General features: G+C 40.2%; 1 protein-coding gene across 1 annotated transcript in view; it reads right to left on the reverse strand.

The window, feature by feature from the left end:
- PLD5 (phospholipase D family member 5) overlaps positions 1-25169 on the reverse strand; it is a 182077-nt gene that overhangs the window by 112989 nt on the left and 43919 nt on the right. Inside the window, exon 2 of the mRNA XM_061626400.1 lies at positions 14234-14370. Coding sequence (XP_061482384.1) covers positions 14234-14370 — 137 coding nt within the window. The remainder of the gene's footprint in view (positions 1-14233; positions 14371-25169) is intronic.

Here is a 25169-nt window from a genome sequence, read left to right on the forward strand (position 1 = left end):
AATCAAATAATCATCTAAATCAGATTTTCTCTTCGGATAAGTTGCCCCTCATCTGTTTTAATCTTTATAGTTTCCAAATTCAGGCCTGCTTTTTGCCATAAAAAATAAGATAAGCTTTTTAAATGTTCTTTCCTCCTCCTTAATTCCTTGTATAAAAGAGAGAAGTGTAACTCACCCAGGTATCTTAATTGCTGATTCTAAAACAAATCTCTTTTACTGTAGTAATTTAAGCCAGATGATAAGATTAGACAGAAGAAAGCTCGCCCGTTGTGGATCGTTTAAAAGAAAAAACGTCTCGCTTTTTTTCAGCCCAGCTTGTTGGAAGTCCTAACTCCGTCCTTGGCTGCTAGGTATGCCTTCCTTTCCCAGGGAATTCCTGATCAATTCCAGCCACCGACAGCCCAACAAAGTTTCTGTGGATAATCTATTCGGTTCACCCTTGCCTGGGAGAACATTTACACCAGTCAAAGTTCCCTTTTGACTGATTTTAAACTGAAAAAAGCTTCCTCTGAGACAGAGCTCTCTCAGAGGCAGCCACAGGCGGAGCAATCTTCCGGGAAGTCCCAGTCCTCAATACTATCGAAGCTCCAGTTTTATTACATTCTGTTAGATCTTTGGTAAAACTAAGCATGAATTACAGATGTACAGTTCTTTCAATGATGTCATCGGGCAAAAGTTCAGCTATATCCAGAAACCTCTTGCAGTGTGATCAAGGAAACTGGGAGTTTTGAATATAAAAGCTCCCTGACCTAACCACATTAGTTATTTAATTTGTTAGCATTTTGTCAGTTTTTAACTTTACACATGGCTTTTAAAATGAACATCACTTATTTTCTGTGCATATTTTTTGTCGCATTCAAAAAGCTCCTTATACAAAACAGTGATAAATTGTTCTCACTGAACAAGAAGGGGGACATTTATTATAAAAGAAAATAGATGTAAGCACCAGTTGACTCACAATCAGCATTCATTCTACAGTGAGCTGGAACATGTCAGATACTAAATGCTTCAGAGACAAAAGGTTAAATGCTATGTTACGAATATCCTGTGCTCATGGCTGTCCTTGTAAGCAAGATGCACAATCCTTGTGGACCTGTGTGAAATCTATTTAATGGGCAATATTAAGAGTGTGTCTGGCATACTTAGTCCTCTTTTTTCTTCCATCTGCAGTATTGTACATGAAAATAGTGTTCAGAATACTCATTAGTAAGCGTAATGGGTTGGATCCAGTCTTAGACAACCCCCAGGCCTGTAGCGGGGGAGGGGGAGGGGAAATGGGGACATTCCCTCTAGGATTTTTGGGGGAAACTGTCTACTTTTTCATTTGTGACATGACAGACAAGATGATTAAATGAGGGATCAGGAGAATCAATAGGGCTGAATTCCTCATATCCACTCACTGGCGTAAGTCATTCAAGGCCTCACCATTCAAGAAAGCAGGAACCTTAGATAGACATTAACCAGAGGTTCATAAATCCAGTCTAGCCCTAGCAGATTTCAATAGCTAAGATGGGCAAGGATCAAGGGAGCACATGATAAGTCTTACATCCTCAAGTTGAACAAACTGAAAGGTATCCACAATAACATGATAATAATAACCAGTGCATTCATCCCATCCCCCTCAGGCTCTACACCTATTACAGCATCAAATTTGGTATGGATACAAGCAATTTCATCTGCAAAACACACAGTAAACTCATCGCTATGAGCCTTTGAGGATTCCACATTTTGCCTCCCTGGCTGTACTTCCCCACATGAAAAAAGTCTGCTGTATGCCACTGAGATGTAATGGTGGTGGTGAAGTAAAATTTCTTCACCCTCATTCACCATCACCGCTACCACAGAGTAAGACTGTAAATGGTTTCTCACTTGGGTTTAATCATTATTTGTTATGAGTCTTTTGACATTTATGCTTTAATCATCATCGCTGCCATTTCATTGCCCTTAACACCACAGAATAGCATGGCGTTAATACAGCTCTTCAACTAGGTTGAGGAAGTTTGGAAGTAATTCCAAGCAAGATCAGGGCCTCAACAGGACCACTGTGAATGTTAAAGTCCTCTAGGGCAGGGGTGGAGAACCTCTGAACTGCAGGAAAAATTTAGCCCACCAGATCTGCCCATTTGTCCTAGGATGCTATTTTCCCCAAATCACACCAACCTGCCCCACATCTGACGTCACTTGATAGGTATAAAGTTCAATCCTGCTAATTTCAGATGCCCAAGCGAGTCTCCCAAGAAAGCAGGATTGAACTTCCCATGTATCAGCTGATGTGCAGGGAACTCAGTCTTGCTTGGTCACTCTCCCCACACCACAGGCCAACTTTGAGAGGTGGACAGGCTCACCCACCCGGGATGAGCAAAGAAAAAGATCTGGCATACTGGGCCAAAAACCTTCCTCACCCCTGTCCTAGGCTATCACCTTTGGAATCCTTAATACCATGTTCAAAACAACAGCTCAGGCAGGGAGTGTGTTGGTCAGTGGGATCGATGGTACAGCAACAAAATCCCAATCCATGAGTAGCTCCTAGAAAACTCTGCTGTCTGACCTGCTGAAGATGTTGTCTGAGCCAAGAGCTGGGGCCATTTGATGCCTTAAGTAGGTTGGAAAGGCCTATATAGCACCTGGCACCATCCCCCATGAGAAACTGTGCTCCTTCAAGTTTATTTATTTTATTATTTGATTTATATCCCGCCCTTCCTCCCAGCAGGAGCCCAGGGCAGCAAACAAAAACACTAAAAACACTTTAAAACATCATAACAGACCTTAAAATACATTAAAACAAAACAACTTTAAAAGCATTTTTTTAAAGCTTTAAAAACATCTTTAAAAGGGTTTAAAAAACCCATATTTTTTAGAAAAAAAAAGAAAGGTTTAAAAAAAACATATTAAAAAGCAATTCCAACACAGATGCAGACTGGGATAGGTCTCAGCTTAAAAGGCTTATTGAAAGAGGAAATTATTCAATAGGCGCCGAAAAGATAACACAGATGGCGCCTGCCTAATATTTAACAGGGAATTCCACAGGGTAGGAGCCGCCACACTAAATGTCCGTTTCCCATGTTGTGCAGAACGGACCTCCTGATAAGATGGTATCTGCAGGAGGCCCTCACCTGCAGAGAGCAATGATCGACTCGGTATATAAGGGTAAGACGGTCTTTCAGATGTGGAAGGAATTCTGATTTTATCTCCTTAGAAACCTATCTTTTAAAGTGTGCTTAATTTGCTGTGGTTAAAATGTATTGTTTGCAGTGTTCATTATAATGGGGAAACATATTTGTTTGGATGTTGTCCTAACAGTTTGTCAGAAGAGATTGTGGTTTGTGGTTAGCAAGTTTCCGGAGCCACAATCACGGCAACTCAGTGTTAAAAAGAGGAACTGATGCAAGAATGCTTTCTTAGGAGAAGCCACATATGCTGAAGATGTATTGTGTGAAGTGTAGAACTGTATTCTTCTTGAGATGTTTCTGGGTGTCTTGTTTTGTACCTTATGAGATGTCAAAATGTGAGTCAGAAGGGCATAAAAGTCCTTCCTCTTTCTTTGAACAGACGAAAACAGTTTGAGATGGAAATGCCAACAACATGCCCTCAGGGGAGGATACCCGGGTAGGGATTGGCCCAAGAGGGTCACAAGGTACAATGTATGTATGATGTACCAATCACTATAAAAGCAATGTATTCCTATTGATTAGCAGAGTGTGAGGTTTGAAAGAACTCCCTCTCCCATTATGCATACTGGTATTTTTGTTATTGATCAATAAACCTCTGTCCTTTGGAGCACAATCTTTGGTCTAGAAAGTTTTTCCTTCAACACAAGTATCCTGGTCCCCAGCTGTATAGGGCTTTGTACACCAAAACTAGAACCTTGAACTTGGCCTGGGAGCAAGTGGGCAGCCAGTGCAATCCTTTCAGCAGCAGGGTGACATGTTGGCAATACCCTCCCGCAGTGAGCAGACTCACTGCCACATTTTGCGGCAACTGCAACTTCCAGACCAACCTCAAGGGCAGCCCCACATAGATTGCATTATAGTAATCCAGCCTGGAGGTTACTAGTGCGTAGACAACAGTGATCAGGCTATACCGGTCCAGAAACGGCCGCAGCTGTCTTATCAGCCGAAGCTGGTAAAAGGCACTTCTAGCCATGGAGGTCACCTGGGCCTCTAGCAACAAAAATGGATCCAGGAGCACCCCCAGACTATGAACCTGCTCTTTCAGAGGGAGTACGACCCCATCTAAAGCAGGCAACTGACCAATTATCCAAACTCGGGAACCACCAATCCACAGTGCCTCCATCTTGCTAGGATTCAGACTAGGTTTATTGGCCCTTATCCAGCCTACCACTGAGTCCAGGCACTGGTCCAGGGCTTGCATGGCCTCTCCCAATTCAGATGTTACTGAGAAATAGAGCTGGGTATCGTCAGCATACTGCTGACACCTATCTCCAAATCTCTTGATGACTGCTCTCAATTAACAATATAGATGTTAAATAGCATAGGAGACAAGATGGTACCCTGCGGCACCCCACAGCAAAACTGCCAGGGGGCCAAAAGACAGTTACCCAATGCTATTCTCTGAGAGCGACCTTGGTGATAGGATTGGAACCACTGTAAAACAGTTCCTCCAATACCCATCTCACCAAGTTGGCCCAGAAGGATACCATGGTCAATGGTATCAAAAGCCACTGAGAGTTCAAGTAAGAATAACAGGGTTGCAGTCCCCCTGTCCTTCTCCCGAGAAAGGTCATCCATCAGGGCGAACAAAGCCGATTCAGTCCCATAACCAGGTCTGCACCCAGACTGCATCCTCTGAGTCTGGATGCATCTTAGTCTGGTGTTTCAGCTTTGACCATTCCACCTTGGGTGACCCTGCTAGAAGTCTAGCCTCTTGGTCTAGACTTCTTTTTTTTTAATCATTAATTTTTATTCAAATTTTCAAAGACAAAAAACAAAACAAAACAAAAATAATTAAACAATAAAATAAAATGTTGACTTCCGATTTGTCGCAGATCAGTTATAAGTCTACAATATATAACAATCCTGTCTCCTAAATTATATTATAAAATCACTTTCCTCCAGTAGTTATCTTAATTAATCATCAAATCTCGTAAACATTACTTTATTCTTTCCACAAAAAGTCAAAGAGAGGTTTCAGTTCCTTGAGAGAGATATCTTTCAATTTTTCTCCAAATAAACATGTCGATTAATCCATCTCTTTCAAATCTGTTAGGTCCAATAATTTCAATAGCCATTCTTCCATTATCAATGTTAATTCCATCTTCCATCTTCAATAATCCTGTTAAATCCAATAATTTCAGTAGCCATTCTTCCATTATCAATAATCCTGTTAAGTCCAGTAATTTCAGTAGCCATTCTTCCATTATCAGTATCCCATAATAATCTTGTTGTCATAGCCATAGTCCAAATAAACATATAGATTGATCCATCTCATCAAACCTGTTAGATCCAATAATTTCAATAGCCATTCTTCCATTATCAATATTAATTCCATCTTCCATCTTCAATAGTCCTGTTCAGTCCAGTAATTTCAGTATCCATTCTTCCATTATCAGTATCCCATATTAATCTTGCTGTCATAGCCATAGTCATATAATAAGAGTCTGATGGGAATTTCCTTTATCACAAATATTTCCTTGCCATCAATTCTGAATATGTTGCTGAAATATTGTTGTAAAGTCATATCTCTGTTCTTCTTTTTTACAAAATGCACTGGCTCATCTCTTAAGAATTTTTCCATTGTCACATATCTGTAGTTAATTCCATAGATTTTTTCTATGTCAAGCTCCATCACATCATTCCAGTCCAAAAAATTATCCAAGACATTGATAACTTTATCTCTAATATCTTCATTAATTTCTTCAGAGACAACGTTAAATTCCAAACAGTAAACTTTGTTTCTAATATCCATAAACTCCAGATCTTTTTCCAATTCCACATTTGTTCCAATCTCCAGGGCTTGTATCTTCCCTTTAATTTTTCTTTTCTCATCTCTAATCTCATCAATCCCCTCTCTCACAAGATCCCCTATTTCTTTAAGCTCCTGCGTCATTTTGCCAAATTCAATTTTCATCTCCTGTCTACCCTGTCTCAGGGTTTGTTTCATTATCTCAATCTCATCCATTATTTTCTGAAACATAATTTCTTCCATGGTCTCAGCCACTTTCTTGATTGCCATTCTTAAAACCACAAAAACAAAAATTATTTCAGCCACAATTGGGTTAATATTCCAGGCTTGATGACATCACAGTGTAGACAGTACAGCCTGCCTTATCTCTTATATGTTCAGGAATGCAAAACAAATTTAGTTCCCAGCTTCAAAACAGTTAGTGGCGTCGTGAACAAGTAGATTCGTCAAAATGAAATAGACCAAAAAGAAAATAGTCCCAGACATATAATACTCCAAAGTTCATAAATCAAATTTATTTATTTTTTTCCCTCCTCGAAATAGAAATCCCTCTTCCATTTGTATCTTTAGAATGCACTTCCAGGCCAGCTTTTTGCAATAAAAACAAAGATAGGCTTTTTCAATTTCTTTCCTCCTTAATTTCGTGAATAAAAGAGAAGAGTTATAACTTACTCAGAAATTCTTTATAGCTGATTCATTGACAAATCTCTTTTTGCTGCAACGATTTAAACCAAGTGAAAAAAAATAGAAAGAAGGATGCTTGCCTGTTAAATCCGTTTTTCTTTGAAGAAAACATAAACGTGTCGCTTAATCAGTTAGAGCTTGTTGGAAGTCCGTCTGGCAATTGCTGGCTGAACCTTCTCTCATAAATTAATGAAATCCAGTCCTCCCAACAAAAACAGGCTTTTGTGGTTAATCTCTACGTTTCTCCCTGCCCGGGAGAAAATCTTTACTAGTCAAAAAGAACGTTCTGACTGATTTTAAAACTGAAAAAGCTTCTTCTGAGACGAGAGCTCATCTCAAAAAGCAGGCACAAGCGAAGTCACCCTTCCCGGAAGTCGGTCTAGACTTCTGACTGCATTGCTCTCAGCATCTTTGATACTCTCAAACCCCCTCACCATGCTAAGGTGTGCATCCTAGAGGGGGATTAAATCTATAGAAAGCCTCTATTGCAGAATTCTGTAAAACTGCCAATAGCACTTGAAATGAAAAGTAACTTTTATTTTTTCCTGTAATATTTATTTTCCTATTTATTTATTTCATTTATTAATCACTTCCCATGAGGTGTCCCAAAGTGATTTACTGTATTATAAAAACATATATAGAACATTTATACACATAAAAAGAGTTAAAATAATTAAAAACAATTATACTGAAAAACAGTTTACACATACATGAAAAAGTAATTCAAATCTAATACAGATATCACAGGGATAAAGATCTCCATTTAGAAACCTTGTTTGAAGAGGAACGTATTTAGCAGGTGCCAAAAAGACAATAAAGTCAGATATGCTATGGGAGGGAGTTCTAAAGGGTAGATGCCACCACACTCAAGAGCTGATTTTGTCAACTTGCGGAATGGACCTCCTGATAGGATGGCATCTGTAGGATGCCCTCGCTTGCAGAACACAATGTTTGGTTCAGTATGTAGAGGATGAGATTATTTTTTAGGTATTCTGGTTCCAAGCTATATAGGGCTTGGTACACAAATACCAGCACCCTGAACCTAGCCCAATAGCTAATTAGCAGCCAATGCAATTCTTTTAGCAGCTGTGTAATATGATGGCGATATGCTGCCTCAATGAGCAGTTGAGCCACCACATTCTGCACTAGCTGCAGCTTCCAAGTCAGTCTCGAGGGCAGCCCCATATGGCACTCACTGCGGTAATCCAGTCTGGAGATTACCAGCACATGGACAACAGTGGTCAGGTTATTCCAATCCAGAAACAGCTGTAGCTGTCTTACCAACCAAAGAGGTAAAAGGGACTCCTAGTAACCTGGTCCTCTAGTGACAGAGATGGATCCAGGAGCACACCCAGACTACAAACCTGCTATTTCAAAGGGAGTACAACTTCATCAAAGGCAGGCAATTGAGCAGTTATCTAGACTTGGAAGCCAGCCACCCATGACACCTCTGTCTTGCCAGGATTCAGGGTCAGTTTACTGGCCCCCATCCAGCCTGCTCCCGAATCCAGACAGCAGTCCAGGGCCTCTCCCGATTCAGATGCTACAGAGAAATAGAGAAGGGTATCATCCGGGTCATTTTGATGCCTCATTACAACTCTCCTAATGACCACTCTCTGCGGCATCATGTAGATGTTAAATAGCATGGAGAACAGAATAACTGCCAGGGGACATAGCATAACTGCTAGAGGGCCAAGAGATAATTACCCAATGCTATTCTCTGAAACTGACCCTGGAGATAGGACCAGAACCACTGGAAAAGCCCATCAGAGGTATTAAAAGCCAGTGAGAGATCAAGTATGATTGCACTCGCCTTTCTCTCAATAAAGGTCATCCTTCAGGGTGACCTAGGCCAGTTCAGTACCATAACCAGGCCTGAAACCTAATTGGAATGGGTCAAACTAATCAGTTTTATCAAGGAGTATCTGCAACTGTGATGCCACAACCCTGTCAATCACCTTCCCCAGAAAGGTGGCATTTGCAACCAGGCAATAGCTGTCACAAACCAATGGGTCCAGTGTGGTCTTTTTCAGGAGTGGTCAAATCACCGCCTCTTTCAAGATAGCCAGGACCACTTCTTCCTACAAGGATATATTGACAACACGCTGGATTCATCCGGTCATATTACCTCGGCAAGAGTTAATCAGCTAAGAGGTGCAAGGGTTAAGGGAACACATGGCTAGCTGCACTGTTACAAGCAGCTTGTCCACATCATCAGGTCACATCAACTGAAACTAATCCCATGGTGTTGTAGCGGACATTGCACTGGACACCTCATTGGAGATTGCAGTGGATATGGTGTCAAGATTGCTACAGAGGTGAGTGACTTTACCCTCAAAGTGCCTTTCAAACATGTCACAGCATTTATTTATTTATTTAAAATATTTCTTTCCCACCCTTCTACCCTATAATAGGGTACTTAGGGCAGCTCACAATAAAATCATACACAATAAAATTACAAAATCATTAGAACAGATGAAAATGCATAAAGTACAGTTAAGAAATATAGGGGAGTGATATTAAAAGGGACTAAAGAAGTAAAAACTAAAATAAAGGGGGGGAGACAAAATCAGTTACAGCCTCTGCCTTCAGTTCCTCCCAAAGGCTATCTGAAACAAGATGGCTTTACTCTGAAATTGAGATGTGATATTGCCACAGAGACAAATCTGATTGTATACATGGTGTCATCATGCTGGCTATGTGATCCCCAATAAAATCACATAGTTTGCAAGAAGGACATGGTCTGAAAAATAATGGAATCTGATCAGACCTGCAAACAAGCTGTGAAAAGCCATGATAATAGCAATGTGAGAGATTTCAGGAAATATTTCAGGGGCTCAAAATATCTATTGTCACAGCAAAGATTTGTTGCAGTGCTATAATTTATGAATGTCCACACTCTGCATTACGGACACATAGGAGCTGATGAAGTGCTAGTTATTGGCATGTCCTGGCAGTCTAAAACAGAAAACAAATCAGCCTGGCATCAGGACTGAAGCTGCAGTCCATGCACCAGGCTTTTTATCAGAAAACTGAAAGGATGAGTATCGTCTTTTTCCTGGGGCTCTGTAATGTGAGTAGGAACTCAAGTGAATTAGATATAGTTGATGGGGGAATCAGTTGAGAGAGGGACCAGTAGGAAAACGAAAGCAGAGCTCTTGGTTATGCTGCAACAGACTGTTCAATAAAGTTTGTTCCTTCTACACAGTGTTTGGAGTTTATTTCAACACTTGCAAATATTACATGGTGTCAGAAGACTACCTAAAAACATAAGGCAGTGAAAAATGGACCAGTTGAAGCCTCCAGGAAAGTTGGTGTTTGAAGGAAATGCAGCAGAGAATTGGAGAAGATGGAAGCAAGGGTTTGAATTGTACTGCATTGCAAGTGGAGCAGATAAGAAAGATGAGAGACTCCAGTCAGCATTATTTCTGCATGTGGCAGGTGAAGAAGCAAGAGAGCTCTGGAAGATGAATGGTGTGTGGATCTTCTCATAAATGATCACAAGTATGTGACCTTTAAGATTGACACAGGAGCACAGGCTAATGCAAAGTCTTTAAAAACGTACAAAGCCTTGCAAGCTGAACCACTTCAGCATTCAAATACCAGATTAATAACCTACTCTGGAGAAAGACTGCATTTGTCTGGTAAATGTAGCCTGGATTGCAAATATAAAGATCAAAGAGCTGAGTTGGAATTTCACATAGTAGACTTTGATGCACAAGTTGTACTCGGTCTCCAGGCTGTGACTAATTTAAATTTAGTGCAAAGAGTTAATTCAATGAAAAGAGCTCCAGTAGATCAATGGGATGTTGCAGTTGAATACAAAGATGTATTTGAAGGCTTAGGTTGCTTAACAGAGAAATACGCCATCAAAATCAACCCACAGGTTCCACCTGTAATTCATGCACCTCGGAAGGTTCCAGTGGCACTAAGGGATAAAGTCCAAATGGAACTGACTCGTATGGAGCAATTAAAAGTCATAGTTAAGGTAGAAGAACCTACAGAGTGGTTGAATTCAATTGTGGTTGTAGACAAGCCTGGCTGGGACCAGATAAGAATATGTTTAGATCCAAGAGATATGAACAGAGCAATTTTAAGAGAACATTTTAAATTGCCTACTGTAGAAGAAATTACCAGTAAGCTAGCAGAAGCAGAATTGTTTACGGTTCTTTATGCCAGTAGTGGATTCTGGCAAATTCAGCTAGATGACAACAGTTCCAGGCTATGCACATTTAATACACCTTTGGGCAGGTACCGATTTACAAGAATGCCATTTGGTATCTCTTCAGCTCCTGAGGTCTATCAGAGGATGATCCAACAGACATTTGAGGGTATTGATGGGGTCACATGCTACATAGATGATATCCTGGTTTGGGGGAAGACCAAACAGGAACATGATGAGAGACTGAAGAGAGTTCTGGACAGGTGCCGAGAGAGGAATCTGAAACTGAACAAAGTGAAATGCAAATAAAATATCTAGGACACATCTTAACCAAAGAAGGACTAAAACCTGATTCATCTAAAATAGAGACCATCACTGATATGCCCAGTCTAAGTGACAAAGCTGATCTTCAAAGATTTCTAGGAATGGTGACTTACCTAGCAAAGTTTATCCCAAATTTGTCAATGGTAACAACCCCTTTAAGACAGTTGTTGGCCCAAGATGTTGTTTTGCTGGATGTCAGTTCATGAAACAGCATTCACACAGTTGAAAGAACTATGAACAAAAACTCCTGTTTTGAAATATTATAATGTGAAAGAACCTGTAACTCTGTCAGTGGATGCTAGTTCTACAGGCTTAGGTGCTGTACTGTTGCAAAGAGGTGCACCTGTTGCATATGCTTCTAAAGCAGTGATTGCGGCCCAACAGAACTATGCTCAAATAGAAAAGGAAATGTTGGCAATAGTGTTTGGATGCACAAGATTCCATCAATTTCTCTATGGCAAAAAAGTGACTGTGGAAACAGACCACAAACCATTGGAGGCAATTTTCAGAAAACCTTTGCATAATGCACCCCCAAGAATCCAAAGATGGCAGTTAACACTGCAGAAATATCAATTACAAGTGCACTATAGACCAGGCAAATAATTAATAATTGCTGATACCCTGTCCAGGGCATATCTTGAACAGGGTGAAGGAATAACTTCTGAAGAAGCTGAGGTTGCTGTTAACCACATGTTCTCTTATTTACCAATCTCCGAATCAAAACTGAAAGAATTTCGGTGGCTACTGAGAATGATAGCATTTTGCAAATCCTGAAAAATGCCATTTTGCAGGGATGGCCAGATAGAAGAGTAGAGGTTCCAGAGTACATACGTGTTTATTGGAATTACAGAAATACGCCTACAGTAGATACAGCCTCACCTGCACAACTTTTAATGGGGAGACGTTTAAGAACCAGGTTGCCTACCTCAGCACCGTTAATACTACCTCAGCAGATAAAAGGTGACATACAGACACATCTGAAGAGAAGACAAGAAAAACAGAAGCTTTACTTTGACAAAGGTTCAAAGCCTTTACCACCTTTGCAGGTTGGTGATTCTGTTAATGTTCGGCAAGATGGAGTGTGGAAACCAGCGAGAGTGACTGGACAAAACATGACTCCAAGATCATATTTGGTTCAGACTGATGATTTAGCTGTCTACAGACGGAACAGAAGAGATCTTCAAAGCACTCCAAGTTGTGAACCAAAAATGGATGAGACTACTGAGACTGCAACTGCACCTCCATCAGAGGTAGACCTATCAGAGTCTCAAGACAACAAAAGTGGAACAGCTGTAGCACAAAGTGCCAGTGATATACCAGAAAAGATTTTGGACTCTGAGTTACCTGTTACTACATCAAGAGGCAGAGTGATCAGAAAACCAATTCGATATAGACAGTAGTTTCTATCTTTTTCTTTTTTTAGAAAAAAAAGGGAGACGTAATGTGAGTAGAAACTCAAGTAAATTAGATATAGTTGATGGGGGAATCAGTTGGGAGAGGGACCAGTAGGAAAACGAAAGCAGAGCTCTTGGTTATGCTGCAACAGACTGTTCAATAAAGTTTGTTCCTTCTACACAGTGTTTGGAGTTCATTTCAACACTTGCAAATATTACAGGCTCTACCTAAGAACTTTCTTTGCCTCCAATTTTGTACCAAAGTGCTGAACTGATAGCTAAATTGGCATGAAGCTTTCACAAAATCGCATACTAGTAAAGTACTTCTGAAGGGTCTAAATTCCATTGCTTCTGAAGGGTTGCTAGTTAAAGTACTTCTGAAGGGTCTAAATTCCATTGACCGTAGATACCAACAGAATCCAGACTATAGAAAAAAAAGTTCTGCAAGACAGCTACTTGAGGATGCAATGAAGTTACAGAAGTGGGCCTTCTTCGCTGCCCTCACAGCCATGCAGTAAGCACAAGTATGTGCTCTCACTCATGTTCGGTCAGTACCAGTGTGCACATCTTCATCATCAGCACAGCTAGGTTCCAGCTGGGTTGCCGTGGGCCCCAGATGTGGAGACGCCATCGCTCGGCTTCTGTGACCTGTTGGAGGCCTCTGAAGGCCAGGGAGCATCCTTGCAGCTGCCGTTGCCATTGCTTTACCACTCGGCTTGCACTCGCTTCATCCCGGTATCAGCGGTGCCCCCACCCCACAGCCTCCGCTTTCAGCTTCCGCTTTCGGCTTTTTCGGGGAGAGCATCTCGGTTGGTCTACAACCTTGAGAGGCTGTTCATCTGCCCCCACTGGAGCTGTTGGATGCTGGACGCTAAGACCAAGAGGGGGTGCCACTTTTGGCCTCATGAACGGAGTACCACTTATGTTGCTCTTATGCTAGGTGCAGGAAGACTCACACCGTGAACTTTTTATCTGAAGGCGCACCCTCGGGATTGACACAAGCAAGGCGCCCTGATACTGTATTCTGAACTTGGTTCTATGACATTGTTTAATTATATTGTTTATTGTTATTGTTATACTGTTATAGTTTTTTGATGTTTCTGAGATTTTGAGGTGTTATATGCTGTATTGTACATCGCTCAGAGTGGCTGGGAAGTCAGCCAGATGAGCGTCTGAATAAATAAATAAATAAATCATTATGGAGCTTTCTCCAGCAATGAGGATCATTGAGGTAGTCCCTGCTAATATATGTGTGCTCTGAAGCTACTGTATTTGGCCACTTGTTTATGAAGATAGATACTAAAGGATTTTTTACATATGAAGCTTAAATAACACCTGAACTTCAATGGCATTATTTATGTGCATTTAATAATAAGGTGAAAGAGAGGTACTTGTAATATGAATGTGCAATAGGATTGAAGTAGGCAATATATGCCAGCTGAAACTTAAGATAGCATATGAAAATGCTCTCCATCAACATAAAAAGAACTTTGGAGTTAAATGGCTTGTGGACTGGGCTGTCAGATGAGAAAGATTTTAACAGTGAGTAAGTGTGGCATTCTGACTCTTGCAATGTGTAGGTTTTACCTATACAGTATAATACAGTGCTATTCACCTTGCCTTTGTTCCTGTAAGCATAGCAAGAGAACACTCTTAACCTAACTATTACCTTGTAAGGTTCTAATTTTCTCTTCCATATTAATATTGTCACCACCCCAAAATAAAACTTTTGTTTGTTACCTCTTACCAACAGTTATTTCGACAGTTCTTTTCTGAAAGTCCATCCTCATCTTCTCCCACTATATCCACAGCCGAAAATATCAGTGCAACCAGAATTGCAAAGCAGCAAACCAGTGCAAAGATCACAATGCATTTTTGCTGGGACTGAAAGAGATTAAGGAGATTAAAATGGATAGAATAAAAATGCGAAGAGGTGAAGTCACAGTCTCGTAATTATTAAAAAGAACCTCAGATATCTTTGAATATATTGCCATAAATGTAAGCATAACAATTTTATGCATTTGGTTTCATCCTATAAATTACATAAAATTAATGAAACACAAAATAGTGTCATAAGCCCGATAGAAAAATGTTTCTGGTTTTGTTTTTTGTCTCAGTGGAAATGCCATTATATTTTATTTATTTATTTATTTATTTATTTATATCCCACCCTTCCTCCCAGCAGGAGCCCAGGGTGGCATATTTCTGCATATATTACTAGGTTTTTTAATTAAGTATCACATATACTAAAGTATGATATGGAAGAAAGATTATTTTTAATAAAACCTTTCAATCACCCCAAATGTGATGTGAAAATGGAATTATTGGCACTAAAGTGTGAGATCACAAAGGAATACCTACAGCATATTTTGAAACGGAAATATGGGCCATGTGAAATGCAGGCCTGCTGGGAGGAAGGGCGGGATATAAATCAAATAATAATTAAATAATAAATACTGTCTATAAAAATAAGTATACAAAGCAAATAAACTATAGGGTAAGATCTGGGGGCCCCCATGCTCAGATGTAAGGGAGTTTGTTTACGCATGGGAAAGGGGCAAAAACTAATATTCATGCCAGCTTCTCTTATCTTATTGGGGTATCACTCTGGACAATTTGGCTGCTACTCAGTGTACACGATTGCTTGTTCAAAAGTACATCAACTGAGTTTGACACCTCAGAGTTAATTTATATCAAGTACAGTGATAAGTGTATACTTCTTTCCAGAAAAAAAACTGAGACTACCAATAATCATCACCCCAATCCAGTCAGATAAGGTAAAGGCATAACTACAAACATACACTGGATGTGCTTGAAAGTGCATAGCAGTATTTAGATCTGAGTGTAGATACTGTCTGCTACACTTCAGTACTGTCAATGGAATACAGCAAGGGTCACCAACCCTTTTGGACCAGTGGGCACATTTTGAATTTTGAGAGTGTTGAGGGCAGTAGTCACAAAATGGCTGCCATGGGGGCATGACATAACCCAAAATTAGAGAGAATACAGTCATGGTTGCTTCTCCCTCCCCCTCCTCTGGACAACCTCACGTTTACCATGGGAAGTCAGCCATGCCCTGCTGGTCCTGATTTGAAGATACAGCTGTTAAAAACACAAGAACCCTGATTTCCCAAATGCCAATGCACAAGAACCCTGATTTCCCCAATGCCAATCCTCAGCCAAAGTCTAGGCTCCTATCTTGAGCTTACTACTGGCTAATAACACTGACAAGCTGAAGCAGCCAGGCTGCTTCATTTCACAGAAATAGCTTAGAAGGGTACCTTCATATTTTGCTTCATACATTTCTTTCAGAGAGGACTAAAGGTCAGAGTCTGGGCCCCTGCCCGGGGGTCCAATTCAGCCCTTTGTGGGCACTAAGCTGGTGATCCCCAAGCTACATATATAAGTACATCTTTGAAGTCTTATCTGGAAGTCATTATTCTTTATCTTCAACCTCCCTTATTTAAACATTCATCACATAATCCCACAACAGGTTCATTTGATTCCTGTTTCCTGTTAAAAATGAATTAACAAAAAAAGCTCAAGCACAAGATTTTACTATACTATGTGCAGATAATGCCCATAAAATCAACACAATTTTGCACTTTATTTTCATAGATGAACTCACACACTTTGCAGAGGTATTATGAATTACACTTAAAAGGGCTCTGTGTTATGTCCATGTTAAAGAGATACAATAAAGTTGATATCCAATCTTCCTTGACAGGGTTCTATCAGACTGAATTACTGCAACCTGCAAATTAAATAATGTAGGGTGTCAAAATGGATACCGAAACCCAGATTTACTATTGTAGAGGTCCTCCTTAACTTCCTCTTATTGTTTCAAAAAGCAGTATCGAGGAGTCCCTGGAAGTATTGCACCGCTTGCAGATTGGGGTGGCGTGCAACACTGATGTTAGCAGTGGGACCGAATTTCCTGGAGAAAGAATTGGGAGCGAGGGGTGCCTGAGTAAAAATGGAGGAAGGAATAACACTTCTGAAACAGATGAAACTGATGTTGAAGCAGCAAGACTGCCAGGAGGACCACCAGCAAAGGCAACAGGAACACCAAGAGCACTCACTGACAATGAATGAGGGCAATTTTTGGAAGCACCTTTGAAGGGAAAAAAGGAGACTGGGGTGGCTAAAGAGATCCAGGAAGTGGATGGGTAGCAGAAGGGCTTGGACTATGAGGAGTTTCATTCAGTGACTGGGAAAGAAGAGGCTTTAACCGTCCAGGACCCTGCCGGGGCGAAGATTCCAGAAAGCTGAAAGTGAAGCCCCAAGAATTGCAGAATGACAGGCTGGAAAAGGAAGAAGGTGGTGCCTCAGAGGAAAGTGGAGTACAAGCCAGAGAAGAGATGATGCTCATAGAGTTATCCGCTCTTTGTGTACCTGCTGTTGAAGAAAACTTGCAGGAGGACAGGCCAGAGGAGGAGGGTGAACTACAGGCTGGAGAAGAGATGCTGCTGCTGGATTTCTTCACTCCATGTGTGCCAGCTGTGGAAGAGAAAGTACAAGAGGAGCCATGTGTGCATGTGGAGAAGCTGCCAGTGCCTGAGTAAATGGCTGTGCTAGAGAAAGTGCAAGAGGAAAAGTTGGAGGCATGGTGTGCAAGTCCAAGAGGAGCTGCCAGCCCCTAGACCAGCCTTTCCCAACCATTGTGCCTCCAGATGTTGTTGGACCACATTTCCCATCTTTCCTGACCATTGGCAATGCTGGCTGAGGCTGATGGGAGTTGTGGTCCAACAACATCTGGAAGCAAACTGGTTGGGAAAGGCTGCCCTTGACAAATGGCTGAGATCAAATCCTTGACTAACTTTGCAATTTGGGTGCCCAATGATGGCCTAACAGGGTGGGGGTCTGGTTCTTGTAGTGGATGAAGGCCTTAAGCAAGCTCCAACAGTGAGGGTCATCCAGGGTCCTGTGAACTTTGAGGGCAAGAGACATTGGCAGGGTTACCTGGCTCTGTTTGGGCCCATGTTTTACCCTAAAGATGGTGAGGGTGTACAAAGAGGAAGATTTCTTTCTGCTAAACTGGGTGGGCTAGGCCAGTTAATCCTGAAGAAGATGCTCCCAGGCAAAGACTTGTGGCAGGACTTTGATTTGTATTTTGGGGCAGCAGATGAAGTGGACTGGGCCAAAGACTTTTCCTAGGGTAGCGAGTGGGAGAAAGATGGATCCAGTATGCAGTGTTCCAGTGAGAGAGCAGATGTGTTCCTGGAGAGGTGCCCTGAGGTGTGTAGACCCAAAGAACACTTCTCAAACCATATCTGAAAAAGATACCACAGTCTCTGCTGACATTCTTTCCAAGGAAACCAAACCCTGGGTAAGCATAGGAGCCCCTGGAGGTCTCATTTTGTTCTGATATTCTGGTTTACTGCATGCTTTCATTTCATTTTGGGGCCATTGATTGTAATGAATTGACCAATAGTACCAAACTTTACCCCCTTTAGCATGCACACCTTAACGTGGTGAGGGGGTTTGAGAGTGTGGAAGAAGCTGAGAGCAATGCCGTCAGGAGGCTAGACCAAGAGGCTAGACTCCTAGCAGGGGCACCCATGGCTGAATGGTCAAAGCTCAGACACCAGACTAAGATGCATCCAAACCCAGAGGAAGGCAATGGTAAACCACCTCTGAATACCTCTTACCACGAAAATCCTATGAACAGAGTATCCAAAATGCAACACGAGATAGTGCTGGAAGATGAGACCCCCAGGTCAGAAGGCACTCACTGAGCTACTGGGGAAGAACAAAGGACAAGTACGAGTAGCACTGTGACTAATTACGCAGTTGGATCAAAGCCAAAAGGAAGCCCAGAGGCTGATGCGCACAGATGCGAAAGGAGAGTCCGGAGTTGTACGACACACACAATAGGGACATGGAATGTGAGAAGCATGAACCAGGGAAAGTTAGAAATTGTCAAGCAAGAAATGGATTCACACCCTGACACAGTTTGCATGCAGCTTGTAACCCAGCTGCCCATGTCACTGCTGCAAACCAGGATGGAGGGGGAAAGAGGCAAGACTGCAGTTAAATCAGGGTAGTGGGAACTCTGGATTGGCTCCTTCAGTGCATTTGCACCTCACAGCCACCTCACTCCTCCCCCTCTCCCACCTGGTATGCAGCAGTAATGTGGGTTACGGGAGTCCAGGTGAGTACCACTGCCTCACTCTGCTATCCACTACTGATGTGATCTATCACTGAGTTACAGCCTTTTCCCAGATAGATCATAAGTTTTGCATGCAAAAGGCCCCAGGGTCAATCCCTGGCACCTCCAAGTAGGTTTAGCCAATGTGGTGCCCTCCATAAATTGCTGAACTCCCATCAAACTCAGTTAGCATGATCAAGGGCCAGGGATTATGGAAGTTGTAATCTAACAACATCTGCAGGGAACCTCATTGGCTACCCTTTGATGAAATATAAAGGTGATCTACTGAAAATGCAGACATTCCATTAGCTTAGAAAAAAACAGCTTGTGCTGTTGCCATAGATAGCATTACAATGAGTTAGTCTCATTCCACATTCCATCCATTAGCAATCTTCTAACCTTTAATCTCCCTTTTATTTCCATTTTATTTTAAGAACAGTTAACAGGCATACCAAGCTTGACCAGCATTCCTTTCTGCTTCTTATCTTCTCCTAAAGTGACCAATACTATTTGCTTTTAAGGACTTCTCAAAAGAAAGAAAGCAGCTAGAGTAATTTAGAGTATAAATATTTCTGCATAACAAGGCCACATATTAATGGGAGGGAGCCTAAAATTTATTCTTTGTATGTGGTACTGTATAATGTCCCAGTTTTTATCCTTGTAATCTCTCTTTAGGGGAAACTAGTACTGCTTAGAAAAGCCTGTTTTAACCTCTCAGATAACTGGTTTCATGACCTTCAGGTCTAAAATTTGGTGGATTGACTATTGGTCTGGATTTAGTATACAAGACCTCCATATATTTTTAAAGTACACAAACATCATACTGCCAAATTGAATTTGTATGTTTCTAAATACAATCCCACAATCCCAATGACAATCTGAATATTACATACTTTTTAATAAAAGAAAATGTTTCCAGTGTTTAGTGAAAATCTTTATCTCAAGCTGCTGCTTAAAAACAGTGTCAACATATTCTTGTTCTGGCATCTACTTTTCAACAAACAGGCACATCACTCAGCAGCATGAAACCATATTAGCCATACCAGCCTGGTGACAGAGGGCTGGCAGAAGCCCCAGAAATGGGGCATTCCAGGGGCATGGTGGGACGGAGCCACGGGGGACAAGATCCTCCTCTCATTCTGAGCCCTCCTCCGGGTCTCAATCCGAAGGGAAACTCCACTAGCCAAAAGGCCGGTGCAATAAAACATTATAATGGGCCTCTACAGGGAGCGTTTATTCCCTGGGAGGCCAATTTGTAGGAGCTGGTATTTGGAGAAATGCCACTTTTTAAAATAGTCCCCAAGCATAAAGGAAACATCTTTCCAGAACATTGGTTTTATCATACCCTGTAGAACAGCTACTGGAAATTCTATCTTGTAGCAATGGCAAAGAATAAATACAAGAATTACAATTAAGTGAGAAACTGAAAAACTTGACTAATATGCCATTTTTTTCCAATACAAACGCTTTACCAAAAATAAATTCCATTTATATAAGAAAAACCATACATTTTGGTTTATTTCTTTAACTTATGAGGTTTTAGTCTGTCCCAGTCCTAAAAAATAATAAATGTTCAGTCACAAATAATATATAACTCATATCCACTCAAAACTATTCTCACTTTATTTCCAGGTCACTAACATCTTACCTAAATACAAAAAGAATTTAAACACTTCCAAAAGAACCTCCCTCCCTCCCTCCCTCACACACAGCCAATCTCAAATATCTTTTCCATCCAATTGTACACAGGGCAACACAAGGAAACTCATACTCCAGATGCATTGGGTCATTCATTACAAATACCACATCTTGCTGGATGCCACTTTTCAGAAGCAACAGAAGCCATTTGATTTAGTTTGAGGTACAAAAATAAGTCCTTTACAACATCTTCACACAAACCTAATTATATAAAACACATAAGTTTTCCATGTAAGATGCTCACACAATAATTTGTAGGAGAAAAGTAAATCACATGCTCTTTTGCTCTAACAAGTGAAGCTAAATTGTGCAATATGCTACCAGTGTTATGGCTTATGGGCTTGTTGCCATCTAGTTTTTGCTTCGACGAGCAAGCTTTTCAAATTATGCTTGTAAAGGCTTGTGTGAAAATATCTGCATAGATGAATACTTTTTGCATGCATAACTCTTGGAAACTGTTCTCCTGGAGACCTGATTGTTCTGGATGATAAAGCCCTTACACCATGTAGGCAGCTATACATGCTACCTAAGTCTTACTCTTTACTAGGCAACAGTGCAACTCATTCCTTACCCCTGTTGCTCCATACATTCTTGTATCTAGAGCAGTGTTACCCTAACTTTTTTTATTTTTTTGTTGCTGGACTGCAACTCCCATCAGCCCCAGCCAGCATGGCCAATGGTCAGGAATTATGGGAACTGTAGTCCAGCAACAACAACAACAAAAAGTTTGGGAAACACTGATCTAGAGTATTAGAATATTATTATCTATTATCTAGTATTATTATTATTTGTTAAATTTATATCCCACTCTTCCTCCCAGAAGGAGCTCAGTAGGTTGCCTCTCAACCAAGTGCCCTTGTTTAACACACTTTCATTAAACTTTCCAAACATTGTATGATAATCATTTTATATATATATATATATACACACATATATATATATATATATATACACACACATATATATATATATACACACATATATATATATATATATATACACACACATATATATATATATATACACACACACACACACATATATATATATATATATATATATATATATATATACCACAAATAATATGATCATTTAAAGTAATTTTGGGATCTCCTCATTTTGTCTGAAATATAACAAGATGTGCAGAGATCAGATAGATTCTGATGTTTTAATGACCACATGATATTCTTTTATCTTATATTTTTACAGACGATGTTCACGTGCTCTTGATTTAGTGACATGGTACTCCGTATTGTGATACTCATATCCTGCCAAAACTTACCCAGCAAGTGCTCGTTTGAATTCTGCCCATGTCCTAGAATTCCCATCACTTGACATAGCTTGGGCTGCAATCCTATACATGTCTACTTAGAAGTAAGCTCCATTGAGTTCAATGAGACTTACTCCCAGCCCAGGTAAATATTATAGTCTCAGAGTCACAGTTCACCTTTCCTTAGCATAAAAAAATTGCTTCAACTTTACGCTTAATATTTATTATATTTAACCTTATGTGTTGGTCTAAGCACAATACTTAGTACAATGACCATGGGGGTGGTTTCACTACTGTAAAACAGTCGAGTCCCACTATATTAGGATCTACTATGCAACCAGAAAATTTAAATTCTTCAGGAAAGTTAGGGTTATTAAACATTCAATGTAGCCATTCCCACTTGGAATAAACAGTGTGAAGGGCTTAGCATCTGCCAAAACAACATGTTGGAGTATCAACAGCCTTTTTGCTACCAGTTTCCCTACTTCTACTACTCTTAAATTTAATCATACTGTGGCAAACACCGGCTAATTTCTTTGGGTATTGCATTCCTGACATCTATTGAAACCATGCCTAAAAGGCAAAAATTATTTAAAATATTTCTTTTATCTGGTGGTTTGCATGGCACATTTTCGAATGAAAAACATATTTTCTTCTTTCATTTAAATTACGAAGAGAATAATATCCTTATCAGCTGTCCAATGAGCACATTTTAGTGCTTTCTGCTAAATGTTTTCTTAGTGCTTTGTATTTCTCTTGCCTTGGTGTTCTCATTATTTCATTATTATCTTATATTAAAATGAAGGGTTAAGTTTTCATACAGGAGATTGGCTTATTACATATTTAATGAAGAAATTCTTTGTTTTCCTTTTCCAGTTAGAGTGAATCCAATTGCTTACAATGGAGGCTATGAAATCTTCTTTCTCCTGTCCCTAGTAATTATTTAACACCTAAAAAACTGAAGATTTATTTTTACAGAATACAGGAAAGCATTTCTTGCACTGTGAAAAACATTTTTATTGCTCTCTGGGGGGGGGGGTTTGGGGGGGGCTGATTTTAAAATATTTATACAGCCTAAGCTGTATTTTTCACTTACTGGAATACTTTGTTTCATTGTTAAACATATTACAAATGACAAGAATATGTAACTCATCCACTCAAAGACATATACAAGGTAGCAATCAATAGATGCTATTGAGTCATAAGGAGAAAATTTACATCAGAGCTGTTGCTGTAATAGTTGTTTTATTTACATCTGAATGTATAAAATTATGCCTATTTCACTGAAAACAGCAACATACCTGCCCTTCTTTATCAAGATTCCTTTTAAACTTGAATCTTCTCATTCAAAAAGCTTTTGTTAAACTACATTATCAGTACCAGAGATATTTGTCACCAACTTGCCTTTCCCTTCTAACAACATATTGATAGTGCTATTGTTAGCCACTTGCAGCTTGGTTTAAATAACTACACTCTACTGTTTTCACTCTACTTCAACACATCATCTCCCATTTGAAGCAGCAATGTTTTTTTCTTTAGCTGGTAAAAACCAAAGAGCTTCTTACCATTCTGATCCAGTAGAGTCCAGCAGTGCCAAAGAAGCTGTGGCCGTAGTACTACTTAGAGGAGCCACCAGAGGCTTTAGAGGGACAGAGTGTTTTATGTGTGGAAAATGCATCAGCACCTCTTACATTTCAGTCATTCAGTTGCTAGCCTTGATGTTCTGGAAATCGTCAGCCAATGCAGGCAAGAAAAAGGAGAGCTTGGAATGTTCATATAGCATAGTTTTGTGTTGTAGAAAATAACTCTCTTTATTCAAAAGCAATTCACAGACAGCTTTAAGCTTCTTCTACAGATTTACTAAAAACAAGTATTATGCAGATGGGCACCATGACAGATTACAAAGATCTGCCATGCTACACAAATCCTGACTTGCAATGCTCTGTGAACCCACACATGGGCTGCTTCTAAGTCCCCAAGCGCCTCTAAGTAAGCCAGAAAGTGCTTGTGCTGCAAGTAAAATGTGCATCCACATGCTAGCAGGAGATTATTCTCGTTTTCTAGCACTGTGCCTCTTTTAAAAATAAAATAATAAATTCCCAGGACAAATGTAAGCAATTAGATGACTCAGAAACGCAAGGGAATAATAAATGATCTGAATACTAAACAGCTTCAGGGTATAATTCTCTGCTTTTGCTAAGAGACAGCATACTAACTGGACAAAAGCCAAATGGCTTTGTGACCTTAAATCATGTTTCTTGTTTGGAAATCTCATAGCCTGACACTGCCTGCTCGGGTACAGTAGAAGACTAGTGGGGAAAAATAACCTAATGCCACAAGAAAGTATAAAGAATTGTTTAAAAAAAAAAAACCACAAAGGAAGTAAGCAGATTTTTTGCCCTTTTTACACAACCATGCCCACGGATGCTGAATGCACAATAGGGAGCAGGACTGTGTTTACTCTCCATGGGCCTGGTTCAGTCATCCCCTTGAGTTCAGCTACCTAGGATGTAACATGTAGTGTGATGCCTATGTACATAAAGTCATTGCAAGGGTTGCCAGTTTTTGCCTAGAGACTATGGGTTTTTGGAATCCTCTCTAGGTATCGAGGTGAGTCACCCCAATCTCCAGACTCTCAGCTTTCATTTGTTTAAAAATCAAGTTTTTAGATGGTCTTTTTCAAGAGATATACATCAAAACATCATTTGCCCTCCCCCACAACTTCTATTAAATGAGTTTGTAGCTGGCTGTTCTAACCCTGCCCTTTCAGGTTTGTAGCCAATAAGTGAAGTCTTTCCTCTTTCAACAAGCCCTTTAAGTTGAGACCTCTCCCACTCTGCGTCTGTGTTAGAATTGTTTTTTAATATGTTTTTTAATATGTTTTTAACCCTTTTTAAAAAGATGTTTTTAAAGCTTTTTAAAAAAATGTTTTTAATGTTTTGTTTTAATGTATTTTAAGATCTGTTTTTATGATGTTTTAAAGTGTTTTTAGCGTTTCTGTTTGCCACCCTGGGCTCCTGCTGGGAGGAAGGGTGGGATATAAATCAAATAATAAATAAATAATAAAATAAATAAGTCAGGGTTGTGATTTTCAAGGGATTTGTTGACCTTCAAGCAATATAGAACCCATTGCAAGACTAGAAAACTTGTCTTTTCCTGCTTGTGTGAAAAACTCATAAATTGAGTAAGTTTATAGCTTTCAGCAGTAGCAAAAGTCCCTTGTGAAGTCTGCATGAAGGAAATGTAGAACAAAAAATTACAGCAGAGTGGCTATTTAGGCCCTGCTACGCCCTCCCTTGGCCTCTTTCTGGCAGGGTGTCCTCACCTGATTGGGTAAGAGTTCGGTCCTGCAATTTTCTCTGCAGATCATCTGTTATACAATCAAGCACTTAATTGGCTTTATTTGAATAAATATGGCCCTTGATTTACCCACACTTCACCGTGTCTTGCCTCTTCATTTCCCAGCTATGGGCTGCAATTCACATACTGGGAAGTGTGGCTTCAATTGCTATTGTTCCCAAGCTACTGCCTGTGAAGGTAGACCAAACCATGTGTGTTTTCTCT

The sequence above is a fragment of the Rhineura floridana genome, chromosome 4, assembly GCF_030035675.1.
Source record: "Rhineura floridana isolate rRhiFlo1 chromosome 4, rRhiFlo1.hap2, whole genome shotgun sequence".
Taxonomy (NCBI): domain Eukaryota; kingdom Metazoa; phylum Chordata; class Lepidosauria; order Squamata; family Rhineuridae; genus Rhineura; species Rhineura floridana.